The sequence below is a fragment of the Procambarus clarkii genome, chromosome 72 (assembly GCF_040958095.1).
Source record: "Procambarus clarkii isolate CNS0578487 chromosome 72, FALCON_Pclarkii_2.0, whole genome shotgun sequence".
NCBI lineage: Eukaryota > Metazoa > Arthropoda > Malacostraca > Decapoda > Cambaridae > Procambarus > Procambarus clarkii.
Genome location: NC_091221.1, coordinates 9,519,973 through 9,539,537, shown reverse-complemented (window position 1 = coordinate 9,539,537; position 19,565 = coordinate 9,519,973). Strand labels below are relative to the sequence as shown.

General features: G+C 44.1%; 1 protein-coding gene across 7 annotated transcripts in view; it reads left to right on the top strand.

Annotated features, from left to right (window-relative positions):
* Nucleotides 1-19,565, top strand: part of pyd (zonula occludens-like protein polychaetoid) — a 371,558-nt gene that overhangs the window by 21,026 nt on the left and 330,967 nt on the right. For all 7 annotated transcript variants that reach the window (XM_045767502.2, XM_045767500.2, XM_045767508.2 and 4 more), the window contains exon 3: nt 4,863-4,965. In XM_045767502.2, coding sequence (XP_045623458.1) covers nt 4,863-4,965 — 103 coding nt within the window. The remainder of the gene's footprint in view (nt 1-4,862; nt 4,966-19,565) is intronic.

Below are 19,565 nucleotides of genomic sequence, written 5' to 3'. Positions count from 1 at the left end.
CATATGCTTGAGAGGCATGAGGTGGGCTCAGTCTTTCAGGGTTTTCATGGGTTGTGCCTCTTGTGCACCACTGAAGCCTTTCCTGTTTTCTGGTTCTGCCCCGCGTTGTGGGCATGTGGTAGTTCCTTGTGCAGGCGCTCTTTGCATCTGGAGCTCCATCTGCAGTTCATGCACCTCGTATTCACCTGCTTCTATTTTTTGCATCTGGGCTGTGGTTGGGCTGTTTTATCCTGTATTGGGGTGGCCTGGATGTTTTTAACTTTAGTGCCAGGTAATTACCGAAGTGTAATTACAGGATGAGAACTACACTCGTGGTGTCCTGTCTTCCCAGCACTCTGTCATATAATGCTTTGAAACTACTGATGGTTTTGGCCTCCACTACCTCACGTAGCTTGTTCCAACTGTACCACTCTGTTTGCAAAAGAAAGCTTTCTAATATTTTTTGGCACCGATGTTTCCTTAGCTTGAATTTGTCCTCTTGTTCGTAAAGTTGCTGGTTTCAGTAATTCTTCTTTGTTAATTTAATAGATTCCTGTTAGTATTTCGTAAGTGGTGATCATATCACCTCTTTTCCTTCTGTCTTCTAGTTTTGGCATGTTTAACGCCTCAAGCCTCACCTTGTAACTCTTGTTTTTCAGTTCCGGAAGCCATTTTGTAACAGCTCTCCCTTTCCTAGCTGGTGGTGGCTTTGCTTTTCCTGTAGACTCGTCACTGTTTGGTGTTGGAGGGGCCCCAGATTACTCTGTTTGGTTCATCTTGTGCAGGAGCCTGATCTTTGCCTGCACAGTGTTTGTCATGTGCAGGGTTTGGCTTTGGACATTGTTCTGCTGCTGCCGGTCCTGTCCTTTTTGACACCGCTAGGATCATCACATGTGAGCACTGTTTGCTCTTCACCAGTTTTTGGTTTGAGAGTTTTCTTTTCAGGTTTCTCTGGGTTCCTCCTTGTATGCTCGGACATCTTGGCCCTGGGTTGGAGCAGGGGTGGCCAGCGATCACCGGGCTATCCCAGGATCATTGTGTGGGCCCTTTTTTTTTTGGGTGTACAGCCAAGTTTGCAAGTTTATGGCAAGTTTACAGGCTCTGCAGCAGCTTCGTCTCCTTACTGGCTCTGTCCTTGGGTCCATTCCAACTGCTCCCTGGTGTTTCATTGTCTGCATCACAGGGGAAGAGAGAGGGGGGGGGGTCGCTTCAGTTCTTTCTATTTTGGTGCTGGACTCTGCAAGTAGCTCGTCTTCTGGATTCTCATGGTCTGGTTTTCCATGTGTTTACACTTGCAGCGTGCTTCCATTTTTCTTGTGGATGGACTCCATCCATCCTATTTCTGGTTTTCATCCTATTTGCACGGAGTGAACTGTCCATGGCATGTCCTTTTGTTGGATCTGTGAGATGTTTTGCCTCCCCAAAGTGGATCTCTCCGTATTATTGAACTGTGGCATCCTATGTAGTTCCCTGCATGTGAACTATTTTCTCATGCAGGGAACTCTCTTTTGTTTCTTCACTCTGGTTCAGCTGTTGCTCTGGGTGTCCAGACTTGAGACTATTACTGGCAGGGTAATCTTTTTGGCTCCTTTGTGGCCTGCTCAGCCTTGACTACTGACACCTTCTGGTTCGGTGTGTGAACCTGGGTGTCTTTCTGCGGTTCCTGCCTCTTTCAGGAGATTGGTCCAGAGGCCTTCCACACGGGTTTGAGGTTCTCCTCCACTCTTCACATGTGGAGTTTTTTATTTGAGTCTTATCAGCATCTGTGTGTTGCCCAGTTGGCTGAGCTTTTGGTCTCGCACTTGCATCATTCATCACTGCAGCAGTTTGAGATTTTCTGGTGCACTTAATTTTTGTTTGTTTCCTTGCCATTTACCTTCCGTTTGTTTTGGTGGTCCTGTCCTTTTTGTTTTAGTTGTTTGTTGATAGGGATTCTATGCTGGATACTGTTAAGTCATGACTGGGGCCACTTTTGTTGGCTTTTGGCATTGATACTACCCCTGTGCAATTTCATAAGTTCTCATACTTTTTCACCTCGAGTCTGCTCATTTTTGTCCTGTACCATCTTGGGTCTCTGGATCAGGTTAGTTTTTTCTTTTGTTTCCTCGGTTCTCAGTCGCCACTTTGATCTGTAATTTCTTTTTTGGGTCTGTTTTTGTTGGCACCTTTTTCTAGTTGTGGAGCTTCTTGCTCTCCTCCAGAATTGCGAGTTTTGGTTCAGCCCTGGTGAACAGTTTTGCCATCTTCAGCATCCTTTTTCTTTCCTGGCTCAGATTAATAGTCTCCGTGGTGTAGTGGTAAGACACTCGCCTGGCGTTCCGCGAGCGCTATGTCATGGGTTCGTATCCTGGCCGGGGAGGATTTACTGGGCGCAATTCCTTAACTGTAGCCTCTGTTTAACGCAACAGTAAAATGTGTACTTGGATGAAAAAACGATTCTTCGCGGCAGGGGATCGTATTCCAGGGACTTGCCCGAAACGCTACGCGTACTAGTGGCTGTACAAGAATGTAACAACTCTTGTATATATCTCAAAAAAAAAAAAAAAAAAAAAAAAAAAAAAAAAAGATGGTTGGCTTCCAGAGGGGGTTCTCTGGTCATTGATTGATGCTTTCTTCAGCCAGAGGTGCAAAGTTTGTTGTATCCAGTTGTGGTAGTCGTTGATGTTGTACCACCTGCCTAGCATGCAGTCTGCCCTCAGGATCATGTTGTTTAAAAGTCTGTGGCTTTGGCCATTGTATATACTAATTTGTCTTGAGCTACTATTTAGGCATGGGGTGTTTTTGGAGGTCCCCTGGGGTCCTGGTGGCTCATTATTTGGTCAGTGTTCCTTGTCTCCTTTAAGCTTGTGTTGATCTGGTTAGGGGTTTCCCTCCTGATCTCCTCCATTCAAGGATTTGATCTTTGCTCTCCTTCTCATCTGGTAAGTCCCATTTTTCTCTTTTCTGTGGTTAGCTGCACGGAAGCAACCTTCAACCTCTCCAGAAAACCAGTGTTGAATGTGATTAAATGCCTCTTTTTTTTTCTGGAGGATGGGGGCTGCTCAGTGGCTCCCTGGTCTTTCCCTTTCCTACCAGGTGGATTTTGTTTTAATTGAGGGGCTCAGAACGGAGGAGTGTAGACGATGGGAGCTGGCAGCTCCTATGATGCTGTCGCCTGCTGGTGGTCAGCTGTTACTGAAGAATATATGACCTAAGTATACTGTACTGGGTGGATCATACAGTGGATCATACGATCAAAATGACCAAGTCATTTTCTGCATTTTGTTTGTTTGTTTTCTGTGAACCTTAGCATTGACCTCTGGTCCAAGGTGCCAGGCTTGGACCAGAGGTCAAAGTCTGTTACCTTGTTCATGAATACTTCAGCTCTCAGCTTGGGATTTGTTTCCAGTGATCGCAGTGCCTGACAGGGCCATTGGTTACTTCATCTGCAGCGAGTGCACAATATGGTTTGCAATTAGGCTTGGGTTTGCTTTGCATTGCACTGAGGGGGGCTTAATAATCTAGCTCACTCAGACTACTGCTGGTGTTTCATCATCTCGATTTGGGCAGTTCTAGTCAATAGCTTTTCCTGTGGAGTTGAACACTGCGAGTTATTTTCTTGAGGTTATCTTGAGGTGATTTCGGGGCTTAGTGTCCCCACGGCCCGGTCCTTGACTAGGCCTCCACCCCCCAGGAAGCAGCCCATACCAGCTGTCTAACTTCCAGATACCTATTTACTGCAAGGTAACAGGGGCATCAGGATGAAAGAAACATTTAGCCTATTAGTCTCCGCCTCCACCGGGGATCGAACCCGGAACCTCACCCAGTTGCCCAGCTTTTAAATTTTCTGCATGGTTCACATGTGGGAAGTGTTTGCAATTGGCACACCATCTTTTGTGGACTACAAATCCTTCTCATGCATGGTTTTGGTCACTCGCAGGGGGACCTGTTCACATGTGTGTGGAATTTGAGGCTTTTGGTGTATGTTGCTTCACATGGACTAGCATCTTTGGTATTTCCTTTGATCTCTTCAGCTGCTTCTTCCTGTCCTGTCTGAGCTGGAGATGTTTGTCAGTAGGGGCATTCTTTTGACTTTTCAGTGCCCAGCTTAATTGTGGATCTTGGAATTTAGAACTGTGTCCAAATCCACACATCTCTCTCTGATGCTCTGCCTCGCCAGGTTGATTGGTGAGGTGACTTATCTCGATGGTTTGAGGCTCTTTGTCGATCCTCACATGTGGAACCTTCAGGCCTGGTTTTCAGACACCTGTATGGTGCACTGGTGCCTGCTTTTTGGTTGTATCTGTGGCTGTCCTCTCGGGGGCAATACGTGGTGGAATAGCATGCTTTCTGCTCTTTTCTGTTACTTTGGCATTTGTTTTCTGTTTTTGAAGCATAACAAGAAAAGGGTGAAGAGTAACTAAGGTTCAAGCAATACAGTATTGGAGTTCACATAATCTGGGTGGCCCATACTGTAGAGTAGTTTGTGATGAGGTTTGCTGGGTAAGCATGAACTGTTACAAGCATCACAGAAGGCCTCTGGATTATGCACTATTCCACATAGGCTAATGTGAAAATTACTCTATGCTTTTCAAAACTGGAACAGTATAGAAATAATCCATGTATTGTACATGTGAAATTATATTGTTCAGTAATACGCAAATTGTGAGCACTCTCAAATATAGTTCAACCACAGGAATTGTTCAATGTTTGTGAAACTATATTTTGTATTGAGACTTCGTATGTTTGCATTTTTTCTGGCAATATGGTAGAAATTTATATACACGTGTTTGTTAATAAACACTAATGTGGTACAGGTTGATTCAGTATTTACATGCTTTATTTTGAATAAAGATTCATTTGCTGAGGTTTAATTGTTAATAAATTGATGGTGTCTGCCTCAGAGAGATGGAGATGAATCGAATGTCTGGTTTGTATGGAAGCATTGCCAGCACCGCCGACTACTCTGGCTTGACAGAGATGTTTACTGATCCCGTTGAGGAAGAGGTGAGTACATGTTTCTGTACTGTACTGTACTGTTTAATTGCTGTATTTTAAGTCTCTACTCTTACTTTGCTTGTTTATATTCTTGCATTAATGGTAAGTACAAAACAGGTAAGTGAGAGAGAGAAGCTATATTTCAGAAGTGAATTTGTCATTTAATTCGGGAGCCTTACTGAACGCAGAGGTAAAAACGAAAATATATTTTTATGAGAGGAAGCGATAATACTCTATACAGTAATGCTAAAATAAAAATAGTAGCACCTATGATAATTAAAGAGAAGTATGAAGAAATAATGAAGATGAAATTTACATATTGTCATTAGATTTTGTAATTTTGCAGGCTTCTAAGGGGAAGAGTAATTGAAATAAAAATGCATTTTGAATAAATGTATTTGATATTTAAAATATGGAAAGAAAGGAAAGACAATGCTTGGGTATAACTACATAATGCAAATAGCCAGTTTTATTTTATAGTGTACATGTTGAAAATAGGGATATAATGTCAAAGACCACGCAGTCATGAAAAATTGTTGAGCCTTAACCCCTGCACTGTGCACCTGTTTTTGGCAAAAAACTTCATAGTGCAATTGTTAAGGACATATTTTTGTTGTTTTTATAAATATTCAGGTAAAGTTAATGTCAAAATGTTTCCAAACTCGACTAGAGTATATGTATCTACCATAATAGCGCATGTTTGTGGAATATATACAAATACTCTAGTGATTTTGTCATCATCTTACCAAGTGGTGCAGAATATTGAGGGGTTTTCAAATAGCCGATGCAATAAACCAGTGATGAACTCTGCGGGGCATTGGGAATTCCGCTTCCACATACATCACCTGAACGTTTGGCCTGTACTATGCCATGTTTGGCTTATCACTGTCCCCGTGCCACTATTGGAACCTACTGTACTGCCAGGTTGTTTAACCTATCAGCCCACAACATCCCACATCTGTCTACAGTCACCCTCTCATATCTTCCAGCTTTTGTCGCTGCCTATTCAGAGAACAAACTGATTGCTCCATTACTGTGTGCTTTACTAGTACCATACTTACTGCATGTATTTGTCTGTCATCATAGATTACTGGACATTTATATATTTATTCAGTTACTCGTGTGTAATTTATTTTAGTTGGTTTTCTATTTTAGGGAACTATACATATAGTTTTGATTTTATATTGCTCATTGAAACTAATATGTAATCATTGATTTACTATACAATATATTGAATTCGAACAAATGTTCCTGATTATATATAGACAATAATTTTGATTGTACAGTAGGAGAAAAGACGCTTGCATTTAGGCTAATCGAGGGCCCCCCCTAGGCCTACTACAGTATTGACCTTCCTTAGATGCAACCCCACAACAGTTGTCAAACTCCCAGGTACCTATTTTCTGGCTAGGTGCACAGAGGCATCAGGTGACAGCAAATGTGCATAACCCTTTGTATTCTGCCTGTGGATTGAACCTGGGTCTCCGGATTGTAAGTTTAGGATGTAAACCACTGTGCTACAGGACCCATGTTAGCATTATTATTATTAGAATTAACTCTATCTTTTGTGTTAATTACACACACAGCATCTCTTCAGCCAGAGGTGATAGGTCTTAGTAGGATCTCTTATGTCACTTCACATTATTTAATGGTGAAGAAAGAGAGGAAAGATGCATGTCCCTGATAAATAAGACAGTCTTGCCTGCTGGCATTACACCACTGGCCTACCTATAAGCCTTAATTAGGGCTTGCTCAGAATAAATTTACTGCGACTCCTTTCTGCCCTCCCAATACCTTACATTTATTAATATTGGCATATCCTGCTGTATGCAGTAAGACATTGTGCAGTATTTTGTGATTATCAGAGCTGAACAAGGATAAGTTAAGTGAATTAAGAACAGAAGTACAGTAATTACCGTAAAAATTTAGTTCATATTCAAATTATATCTCCTTACCTTTAAGAGTTGCTCATTGGATGTTAGTAGAATGTATGTTCAGTAGTTGTTGCTTACACTGTCTTGTCTGTAAGCTAACTGAAGAGCTTCCAGTTAACGAGAAAAACTTGTCTCTAATAAGGTTGAATTCTCTCATTATATTCACTAGAAATGAGCTTTAATGCCAACTATATTGAAAAGAGGATGTGATTAGATAAGAGAGACCAGCTTTGTTTTGTGTGTGTGTGTGTGTGCGTGTATGTGTGTGTGCATGTGTGTGTACTCACCTATTTGTACTCGCCTATTTGTGCCCACAGGATCAAGCTCTTGTTCTTGGACCCCACTTTTCTAGCCGTTGGTTGTCTAATGCAATGACTCCTGGCCTAATTTCTCTATCATACATGCTCTTAAAGTTATGAATGGAGTTAGCCTCTACAATCTGTTCCTTTAGGTCATTCCATTAACCTTTACACATAAACAAAACTTTCTACCATCTCTATGATGCATCTGAGTCACAAGCTTCCATCCATGCCCCCCTTGTTCTATTGTTATTCATTATAAACATTTCCTCTCTTTTTCACCTTGTCAGTTCCTCTAAGTACTGTATTTTATACACGCACACTAATGCTGAATACTAATACTGAGACACTAACACAAGGATACGCACACATTCTAATACTCGCCTAGTTCTCACCTAAATGTGTGTGCACTAGCCTAATTGTACTCATCTAGTTGTGCTTGCGGGATTTGCAGTTTGGTTCTGGCTCCACCTCTCAACCGTCAATAAGCTGGTGTACAGGTTACAGGTTCCTGACCCAATTGGGCTGTATCATATCTATATTTGAAACTGTGTATAGAGTCTGCCTCCACTACATCACATCCTAAATGCATTCCATTTGTTAACTACCGTGACACTGAAACAAATCTTTCTAGTGTCTCTGTGGCTTATTTGAGTACTAATTTCCACCTGTGTTCCTCTTGTTCATGTTCCATTCATGTTTAATAGTTTGTCTTAAACCACCCCCTATAGATTCCTCTGAGAATTATGTAGGTGGTGAACATGTTACCGTTGCAGAGTGGTAAACCACTTGCCCGGCGCTTTGCGAGCGCTTTGATCTGGGTGTAGTGGGTTCGTATTCTGGCCGGGGAGGATTGACTGGGTGTCAATCCTTAACTGTATCCTTTGTTCACCCAGCAGTGAATGGGTACCTGGAAGTTAAGTGATTTGGCGGGTTGTATTCCAGTGAAAATTAGGATTAAGGACCTGATCAAAATGCTATGCATGCTAGTGGCTTTACAAGAATGTAAGAACTCTTTGTATATATATATATATATAAATAAATAAATTAATTAATTAATCTACCCTAACTCTTCTGTCTTATAAGGATGTGAGGTTTAATTCCCATAGCCTTTCCTCATAACTCATACCTCTCAGCTCTGGGACAAGTCTAGCGGCATACCTCTGAATCTTCTCTAACTTTGTCTTGTGTTTAACTAGGTATGAACTCCAGGCTGGAGCTGCATACTCCAGTACTGGTCTGACATATGTGGTATACTTGGTTCTGAATGATTCCTTACACAGGTTTATAAAGGCAGTTCCTGGTGTATGTTGGCCAACCTAGCATACACTACTGGTGATATCCTTTTGATGTGTCTGTTTATATATGTATATACTGTATACATGTGTAATGTGTGTGTGGGCATAGATGGTGTAGAGGGTGTGTTGGTGTGGAGGGGTGTATGTGTTGGGTTGTAGGGGTGTGTGGTCTGGGTGTAGTGGGTGCACTGGTGTGGTGGGGGCATAGATGGTATAGTCTGGGTGTGGTGTGACAGTGTAACATGAGTAACCCCGGGAGGGAGGCACCTTACGGTATGTGTTGTTAATGCTCTTGTACATTCATTGGGGGAACTGGGAGGGGGGAGGACTGGGACAGGGTCTCATTCTGTATATACTTGTATGTGTGTGTGTGTGTGTGTGTGTGTGTGTGTGTGTGTGTGTGTGTGTGTGTGTGTGTGTGTGTGTGTGTGTGTGTGTAATGTGTGTAATGTATGTATGTATGTATGTATGTATGTATGTATGTATGTATGTATGTATGTATGTATGTATGTATGTATGTGTATATATATATATATATATATATATATATATATATATATATATATATATATATATATATATATATATATATATATATATATATATATATATATATATATATATATATAATAATATAATTAATAATAATAATAATAATATGTACACTTGATGTGGGGGTGTAGATGTTGTGTGGGCATAGATGGTGTGATGGGGAGGGGGGTGTATAGGGTGTGATGAGGTGTTGGTGTGGAGGGTGTGTGTGTATGTGTTGGGTTGTATTGGATGTGGTCTGGGTGTAGTGGGTGCACTGGTGTGGTGGGGGTGTAGCCTGTCATCTCGACTACCAGTACCCTGGTAGTCGAACACGGACATGAACCGAGGCTAGGTGTGGAGCAAGGACACTGACTGTAGCTGAGACTGCATCAGGATATGGCGGTCATCAATACATATATCCGCTTTTAAATGTTTATGGAAATCATTTAAATATAAATGTTTTCTGTTTTCTGGGCAAGATGAGCGAGCTTCCTAATGATGTCAGACCTGGATTTAAAAAAAAAGCAGCTCCGTTGTGAAGGAACTAGACAAACACTGCACCATTTGGAGTCTGACACAGTCAGGAATGAACATGTGCATTAGGAAGATAGTGTTGGCATCGTATCAGCTACTGACACTTGTTGGCATAGTAACAGAAACACTTGGCCAGTACCTGGATTGTACCTGGGTGGAAGTTCTTGGAGTTCTTCTACTTCCCAAGCCTGGCCCGAGGCCAGACTTGACTTGAGAGCTTAGTCTTATTGGTTGTTGCTTGGAGTGGGCTGCAGACCCACATATCCACTAAAGCCCAGTTGGTCCAGCACTTCTTATAGAAAACTCTGGGAGGGTAACGAATAACTATGGACCTCTGATGTTCATACAACGTTCTCTAAGTGTGCCTATGGTACCTCCACTCTTCACTAGTTCTATTCTGCATTTCCTTCCATATCGATCACTCCAGTGTGAGGTTATTTTACTGGGCAAATTTAGGACCTGACCCTCCAGTATTTTCCATGTACATACCTGTACGTATTATTTGATACTTTCTCATCTCCTTCCTTGAGAGTACATTTTGAGAACTTTGAGATGGGCTCAGTAACTTAGGTGCTTTTATCGTGTCTGTGTGTGCCATTGTGTGTTCTCTGCATTCTCACTATTTTGGCAGTCTCTCCTGCTCTGAAAGGGTAAGTGTGTTCCAAGCAGTATTCAAAGCAGAACAGGACAAGTCCAGTCTCCATGGTGTAGTGGTAAGACACTCGCCTGGCGTTCCGCGAGCGCTTAGTCATGGGTTTGTATCTTGGCCGGTGAGGATTTACTGGGCGCAAATCCTTAACTGTAGCCTCTGTTTAACTCAACTGTAAAATGAGTACTTGGTTGTAAAAACGATTCTTCGCGGCGGGGATCGTATTCCAGGGACCTGCCCGAAATGCTATGCGTACTAGTGGCTGTACAAGAATGTAACAACTCTTGTATATAGCTCAAAAAAAAAAAAATAGTATAAGCATTGTGATGGGATCCTTTGATTTGAAGATTCTCATAATCCATCCTATAATTTTTCTAGCTGATGCTATATTGGCTCGGTTATGCTCTCTAAACGTTAGGTCGCCAAACATCAATATTCCCAGATCCTTTACATGGTGCTTTCCTATCATGGGCAGATTTAATTGTGTCATTTACCCTGTATTTTATTTAAGATGTTCATTTTAACAATACCTGCAAAAGATGTGTGTAGTTACTGTATTTACGCATATAATGCATCCTTATGTAGACTTAAACATTATTTGTCCTGCACGTTGTCAACCAAAGGGCTCGCCCATAAGACAGTCTTGTCATGGCTTGGCACTTGTCAGTCTTGTCACTGCCCGAAACGCTTTGCGTAATAGTGGCTTTAGGCATTGTATGTACTAGCTCTATTTATTAATCCAACAAACTTTGTAAAATCTCTTTATGTATGTACCTTACCTAAATAAACATTTATTTATTTATTTATTTATTTATTTATTTATGGCTTGTCATATCACTGCGGTGTTAGAATACAAATCTCTGCAGCATTAAGGTGCTTGGGTGCAGTAATATCTGAAAACAATGCAGATGTCCTTAAATACAGTAGTACTGTGAAACTTCTGTAGGATACTTAGTTTTAGATATATGAACTGCTTAACCTAATTACCTGATTTGCCTAATCCCTTCCCTAAATAGGGAAACCTAAACTAGCATATCCTGATTTAGCCTATTATAACCTACCCTAATATAGTAGTAGTACATATTATCCCAAAGAGACAAGAGTTGGCATGTTCTTTGTGATGGGATAGTGCTATCCTCTTGCTTTCTTGTCAATGAATTTGTCTTGCCTTTCCCAATGGCGGTAATTAATTTAATATTAATTGAACACGACATTAAGCTTGATTTATAATGGGGAAGAAAGGAAAAAATGTCAAATTATTATATGTAATGTTTGTGTAAGAGCAGCGGGACTGAGCATGGAACTTCCTGCTCACACAGCCTGTCATCTCGTCAAGTAGGTCACATTTTTAACAGAATCGACCAATCCCTTAAAAATTCGACGTGTTAGAAATAGAGCAAAGAAATTTTTTTTTTTTGTAAATCGGCCTCAATAGATTAGGTGGGGTTGCCAGGGCTCTTACATTTCTGGTTAAGAAGGGGGGTGGGGGGGAATGCTGCAATTTTTACGGACTGGCAGATCAAAAGAAAGGGCTGTACTCCTTAGCCATTGTTGCCAATATTTCAAAGTGCACACTCTCTTGCAACACTCTTGTGTTATTCATGTTTGGCCTGCACGAAGCCCTTAACTGTCCAGATGCAGGATGTGGCCGCACTAATATACATTAGGGTCCAAAACCTGTACCGAAAGTCATTATGACATCATAGTGACGTCACTTCGTCCACCATTTGTAAAACCATATTTTATCTTATTTTTACTACTTTTTTGTGGTTTGGTTTGGTTAGGTTTGATGTAGAGAGATCCATCGTTTCTTGGGTCTTAGAGCTGAGAAATGTATACTGTACTTAACTAACTGCCAGCTGGAAGTCTCCGTTCAGTACTCGGCTGTGAAGTAAGTCTACCAAGACCTGCTGGTATATCCTACACCTGCATTAACTGTTATAAGATTCATTTATTCTTTTTAATAGTCAATAATATTACTGGTAAGCAACACTCGGTCCTAACTAGTTTGGGTTTCCATGTTTTGTAGGACATTCAAAGTCTTCTCGAATATGAACGGTATTTGACCATTCTTCAGAAAGCGACCCACAACGGTCAACTAACAACCAAGTTCCTAATTACTGCTAGGTGAACAGAGGCAATGGGTGCAAGGAGACGCGCCTAGCTGTCTCGCCCTGCCCAGGATACCCTGAGACTGTTGAGCGGTGTCTGGGTACAAGTTCCCGTGACGTAGTGGTAAGACATACCTGGCATTTTGTGAACGCTTTGTACTTTGGTTCATATCATGGCTGGGAAGGATTTACTGGGTGCAAATCCTTAACCGAAACCCAACAGTAAAAATGGGTACCTGGTTGTTAAACAGTTTAGTTGGGTCGTATTCCGGGGAATATTAAGATTGAGGACCTGCCCGAAATGCTATGTGTGCTAGTGGCTGCACAAGAATGTAAGAACTCTTGTACATGTGTATAAAAAAAATAAAAAACGATTGAACAACCCGGCTGTCTGGGTACAAGTGGCAGGATGAACAACCCGGCTGTCTGGGTACAAGTGGCAGGATGAACAACCTGTATGTGTCTGGGTACAAGTGACAGGATGAACAACCCGGCTGTGTCTGGGTACAAGTGACAGGATGAACAACCCGGCTGTGTCTGGGTACAAGTGACAGGATGAACAACCCGGCTGTGGGTACAAGTGACAGGATGAACAACCTGTATGTGTCTGGGTACAAGTGACAGGATGAACAACCCAGCTGTGTCTGGGTACAAGTGACAGGATGAACAACCCATCTGTGTCCAAGTGACAGGATGAACAACCTGGCTGTCAGGGTACAAGTGACAGGATGAACAACCCGGCTCTGTCTGGGTACAAGTGACAGGATGAACAACCCGGCTGTGTCTGGGTACAAATGACAGGATGAACAACCCGGCTGTCTGGGTACAAATGACAGGATGAACAATCCGGCTGTCTGGGTACAAGTGACAGGATGAACAATCCGGCTGTCAGGGTACAAGTGACAGGATTAACAACCCGGCTGTCTGGGTACAAGTGACAGGATGAACAACCTGGCTGCCTGGGTACAAGTGACAGGATGAACAACCCGTCTGTGGGTACAGGTGACAGGATGAACAACCCGTCTGTGGGTACAGGTGACAGGATGAATAACCCGGCTGTGTCTGGGTACAAGTGACAGGATGAACAACCTGGCTGCCTGGGTACAAGTGACAGGATGAACAACCCGTCTGTGGGTACAGGTGACAGGATGAACAACCCGTCTGTGGGTACAGGTGACAGGATGAACAACCCGTCTGTGGGTACAGGTGACAGGATGAACAACCCGTCTGTGGGTACAGGTGACAGGATGAACAACCCGTCTGTGGGTACAGGTGACAGGATGAACAACCCGGCTGTCTGGGTACAGGTGACAGGATGAACAACCCGGCTGTCTGGGTACAAATGCAAGGATAAACAACCTAGCCGGATTTTTCTGTTGAGGGGGGGAGTATTTTTGCATGCTGCCATGGCTGTATGTTCACTCACAAGGCGAGTGACACTGCCCAATACACTCGCCCCTCGGGTCAAAATAAATTTAAAATTGAGAGGTTGTGTTCAGTTACGGAGTAACTGAGGGGCAGCTGGACAATGTTAAGTGTACACCAGGTTCCTTGTTGGCTGGCCAACGCACACATGACCTCATGGTATAGAATAACAGTATTATTTACCGTTCTATTGTTGCAGACCACAAATATCGCATTAACTGCCCAGCCTAATGATATGTCCCGGATACCAATGGTATGATCCACTGGAATCCTCACAATCCGGTTCACCAGACATTTTCAACTAAAGTTACAGCCAGGAGTTTCAACAGCTCACAACCAGTGAGCTCATAAACCTCTCGGTTTAATTCAGTCACCCACGACAGAAACGTTTTCACACAGTTTTCTTTCGTTGAGAAATGCTGTTCTCGTGTATGCACCATAAATTTCTTCAGAAAGTTTCTGCTCTATGGGGAAATTTATTTGATTAACACTGTGAGTAGGCTTGGCAGCATGTCCATTGGTCCGATTTCTGATTACTATGAACATGAGAACCCTAGATCAAGGGAGGCTACCACAGTGCTGCATATTTTCAAATCTCTTGTATTTTCCCGCCTTGAATACTGTTCGTTAATCTTGGCGGGAAACTCTTTCCCGCCTAGAATACCGGGAAGAAGCTACTTTCCCTTTCAAAGCAGGAAAGATTTCCGAAATTGAAGTAATCCACGGAATTTCAGTTTCCTGCCACTAAATAAAAAAAATATTGCCGGAACACAAGTGAAGGTGCTCAAGAAGCAATTGGAGAAATTCCTGCAGAAAGTGCCAGTCCAACCAAATTGTAATAGACATGCTGGTCGCTCCAAGCAACAGCTTTTTAGATCAAGTTATCACAAGACAAGCCTGGCCCCAGGCCTGGCTTTGGGGAGTACGAGAGCTCTTGGAACTGAATACAAGTATTTTTTTAATTAAATTGCTTTTATATTCTTTACTACCTATTGCTTTCCCCACTTTTCCTGCTGCTTCCCATTTCCGTTTACATTCCGTCTTGCAGTACCGTAAACAGCATCACAAGAGTAAATATGATTATGGTGTAACAAATGAGTTGTAAATGATCTGGTGGTGGGCGTGGAGGTGGGGAGGGTCCGGTGTCACACTGTGGTGCAGCGAAGCTTTGTGCAAGTGTTGGGGTCCGGTGGTGTTTTGTGGGGGGGGGGGGTGGCACAGTCGACTTGGGGAAGTGTCATTGCGAGAGGGGGACCTGGGGAGGAGGGGGGGGGGGGTGTCGAGGCCCAGCCTATCCTCCAAAAATAATGCTACTTACATTGATCGACTTGAGAATGGTCCAGGACGGACCGAAACGTCGTCGTCCCTTCACCTTCTAGTGTGTGGTCTGGTCAACATACTTTAGCCACGTTTATGTGACTCATCGCCTACAATAGTACTTACAGCAACTATTTCCTCGAACGTTCAAAAATGGACTGTTGCACTCGCAAGAAACAAAACAAAAAATCTATTAATATTATAGAGGGCACGACCAAAAACAACAACAAAAGCAACCAAATCTAAACTTAACCTTCCTAGGCCCTAACATAGCACTTGGACTGGTCAGTAGAGGGATTTCCCCCCGCTTCCTGCATGTCTGCGTTCGATCCCCGATGCTCCAAGTAGTTAGGCACCATTCCCTCCCTCCCTATCCCAGCTCCTCGTTCTCATATCCATCCCAAGTGCCATATGATCGTACTAGCTTAGCACTTCCTCCTGGCAGGTGGAGTTATAATGCTGTTAAGTATCTTAAGATATTAATAAACATGTGTCTTAAGATGGCTGGCTCTTAAGATATTAATAAACATGTCAGCAAATCCACAAGGGCCGTGACGAGGATTCGAACCTGCGTCCGGGAGCATCACAATTGATGCATCACGTTAATGTGATTTCTGTGTGTAATAAACATGTGTCTTAAGATATTACTAAAGTACTTCCTACAGGGATTCCCTTACAAGTTGGTCTGAAATTACACGTTTCTTCTAACGTGTGAAGTGTGTGGACGGGGCACCTTGAGAACGCCTTGGTGTAAACTTTGAAGACATTCGTATGGTGGCGCAAGGAAGGTCATTGATCCTGGAGTGTGTAGCTCCCTGGTGGCAGATTTTGTAGCAGGGTGATCTATCGAGAGGTGGGGGGGGGGGGGGGAGTGCCACAGACAAGAGGTGGGGCCGAGGTTGTGCAGGGGGGGGGAGTAGTGCCACAGACGAGAGGTGGGGCCGAGGTGGGGCAGGGGGGGGGGAGTAGTGCCACAGACGAGAGGTGGGGCCGAGGTGGGGCAGGGGGGGGGAGTAGTGCCACAGACGAGAGGTGGGGCCGAGGTGGGGCAGGGGGGGGGGGAGTAGTGCCACAGGTCAACTGTGGCACTACTTCCACAAGGAAAGTAGTGGAAGATACAACGAAAAGTATCGTTGCTCTATTTTTTTTGTACCGAATGATACGAGTGAGGATAATGGCAATTAGTAAATGCTATCAGAAAATGTTATTATTAAGACATTATTAACGAAACAAGTTATGGTTTAACGATTGTTACTGAGATTGTGTTTAACGAGGCGTAGTGCCAGGAGAGGAACACAGTGCCAGGCACGATGTAATGGAAGGATGTCAGGGGGGGCGTATGAAGTCATGGTGTATGTCAGAGGTAAAGGGGGGGGATGGGGGGGGAGCCTACATGTAATAGAGTCGGCACTGAATTGAGGCCATTGGTCTGTAGTTGTGGGGGCTGGAGGTGGCACTGCCCCCCCCTGGCCCGCCCCTCTACACATTGTGTTTGTGGCACTCTATTACCCTTGTGTATCCCTTCCTCCGTGTTCAACCCCCTCCCCCCCCTCCCTTTGGGTATACCCTGCTCTCTTACACTGAGCAATACTCATGAGGGTATACCACTATACTGAACACCGTCTTCAGTCTCCATTGTATTATACCTTTACTTTGTGGACGAGAGACTGGGAATCTTAGGGGGTGTATATTTTTTTATCGCGAGCACCGTCTTTGGTTATAGAGCGTGATGGCAGAATGGTGCAGGCGTGTGCCCAAACGTGCCTGCAGGGTTGAGCGCAAGCTCCCGAGCCCCACCATTACCAGCTGCATGTTGTGACTGCCAACTATCCTGTTTTGTGTCATATCTTCTTTTGAAAGTACTGTGAAACTACTTTTGCTCTCTCTACTTACCAGTTGACTTCATGTTGAAGGTTCCAGGGATCATTGTTCTCGCGGGCCGGTCTCTAACTAGGCCTCATGGTTGGTAACGTGCATCTAACAGCCTGGTTGATCAGGTATGCTTTGGAGGTGTTTATCAAGTTGACCTCTTGAGCACCGCGAGAGGTCAGTCAGTTGTGACCCCTGTGTGTGTAGAGGGAGACTACTGAAAAGTCTTCAGCCCTTGAGTATCAAGTTCTCTTAGCGTACCTATTGTGACTGTGCTTCTCAACGGGGCTATTCTGCACTTCCTGCCATGCCTCCTGGTCTCGCGTGTTGTTATATCAGCGTGTTTTATAATACTTACAGTAAATGTTCCTTATAACATCCCTGTGTTTGACCCGGCCATGTGTACGCGTTCTACTGTGTTCTCTTGGACACAGTAGAGACCGGTCCTCTTAGCGCCCCCTTGAGCGGCCTGGTGGCCGCTAAAAGCAACAGCCTGGTGGGTCAAGTTATCACAAGGCAGGGCCGGGCTTGTGGAGTAGAACTCTTGAAACCCTCTCCAGGTATACTCCAGGTAACCAGAAGCGTCATAACCCTAGGCAACCCACCTATCCTACCGACAATCATTAGGCACTTGACACGTCAATATTGCGGTGGTTGTGATTTCCCTACACCACTTCAATTTTTACGTTCGGGTACAATAGCGTCAAGAATGAAGTATGGGGAAGAAGAGATTGCTATATAAGGGATTACCACCACTGGCGCGGCACTGTGAACTACTTGTGGGTGTGATAACTTGTGTAGTAACTGAGTGCCACAAGCCTACACCACTGGCGGGACAATACAAGCGACTTGTGGACACCTTACTGTAGGAGGGTGTAGTAAGATGACCCAGTGTGTGTGCGCGCGCCTCTAAGCGGCCGTCGCAGCAGCAGGAACAGCAACAGCGCCTGGGGCCAGTCGAACGCCATCCGCCCAGCGCACACCAGGACTGCACGTTGGCGCCCGCGCTGTTTTGCGCCTGCCTGGCGCCCTGCTCCATCTCTCTCTCCACACTTGTCCATCCCACTCGCATCCCTCACTCGTGAAATGTCGCGTTACAGTCGCCATTGGAATGTTTTTGTCTTGAAAATTGTGATGCAATGAACTGGATCATTGGCATTCCAAGTTGTAATGAGTCTATTAATACGACTCAAGATTCAGTTAAGAGTGTAAATGGTTCACAGGTTTAGTTATGCGAGTTGATGATTGGCAAGTTCAGCGAGTGAACATGTTCAAGAACAGTAGTGGAAGATATTGTTGAGACGAGTGATGAAGCAAAGAGGAATATGTTTGGTTATAAAATGGTGTAGTGTTGAGTGCTTTGGCACGATGTTCTGATGTTCAGTGTTCACACTCCACCACCCTCACGTGTGCTCGCGTGTTCAGTGTTCACACTCCACCACCCTCACGTGTGCTCGCGTGTTCAGTGTTCACACTCCACCACCCTCACGTGTGCTCGCGTGTTCAGTGTTCACACTCCACCACCCTCACGTGTGCTCGCGTGTTCAGTGTTCACACTCCACCACCCTCACGTGTGCTCGCGTGTTCAGTGTTCACACTCCACCACCCTCACGTGTGCTCGCGTGTTCAGTGTTCACACTCCACCACCCTCACGTGTGCTCGCGTGTTCAGTGTTCACACTCAACCACCCTCACGTGCGTGCGTGCGCGTGCGGGCCTGTGGTACCCACCCCAGGAAGAGATGAATTATAAAATTTCGATAATATACATGACTTATTTTTAAATAAAAATCAATATGTAATAAATGTGGACATATTTGTGGTGGGCGTAGCGAGGTTACACACCTGACGACGGGAGATTGATGACTGGTGACTTCCGGCGAGGAATTGTGGTTGTGGTGGCGGTTGTTAGTGGCTCCTGCCTCCCAGACACACTTTCCAGGCCGGGAAGGTTCGATTCCCCGATATAATTTGTTATGATACGTTCATATTTTTCATTCAACTGCAACAGGAAAACCAAAACCCCCCAATGGAAGAAGGTCCCGTGGTACTGTTGGACCGCAGGGTTCAGCCTTAGAGGTTAGGAGACACTTAGTCTGTCTTCTATCCATTTGCCAGAAGAACCCTCACAAGGCTCGGCTGGCCTCCGGTCCCGGGAAGTACACCGTCTCGCCCCACCAGGTGAAGGGACGACGACATTTCGGTCCGTCCTGGACCATTCGCAAGACAATCGACTTGAGAATGGTCCAGGATGGACCGAAACGTCGTCGTCCCTTCACCTTCTAGTGTGTGGTCTGGTCAACATACTTTAGCAACGTTATTGTGACTCATCGCCTGTCAAGAAATAATAAGCGAGAAGCGCAAGAAGTTGCTCAGTGTTACTTTTTGTAGAGTAGGAATCTACTCATAACTTTTTCTCATGATAACAAATATCGTTTTGACAGGCCAACTGTGGACGGGTTGACAGGCCAACGCGGTGAAGGGTGTCGTTAATTTGAACTCGTTTAACCTGGCTTTGTTTAGCGGTCTCGGGTTCGTTAAAGACCAACATTTCAACGGGTAACAAATCGGTATCATTTGGTCTGATTTCAATATGTATATGGCAGGTGTAACACGTCAAACCAAATGAACAGCCGTGAGT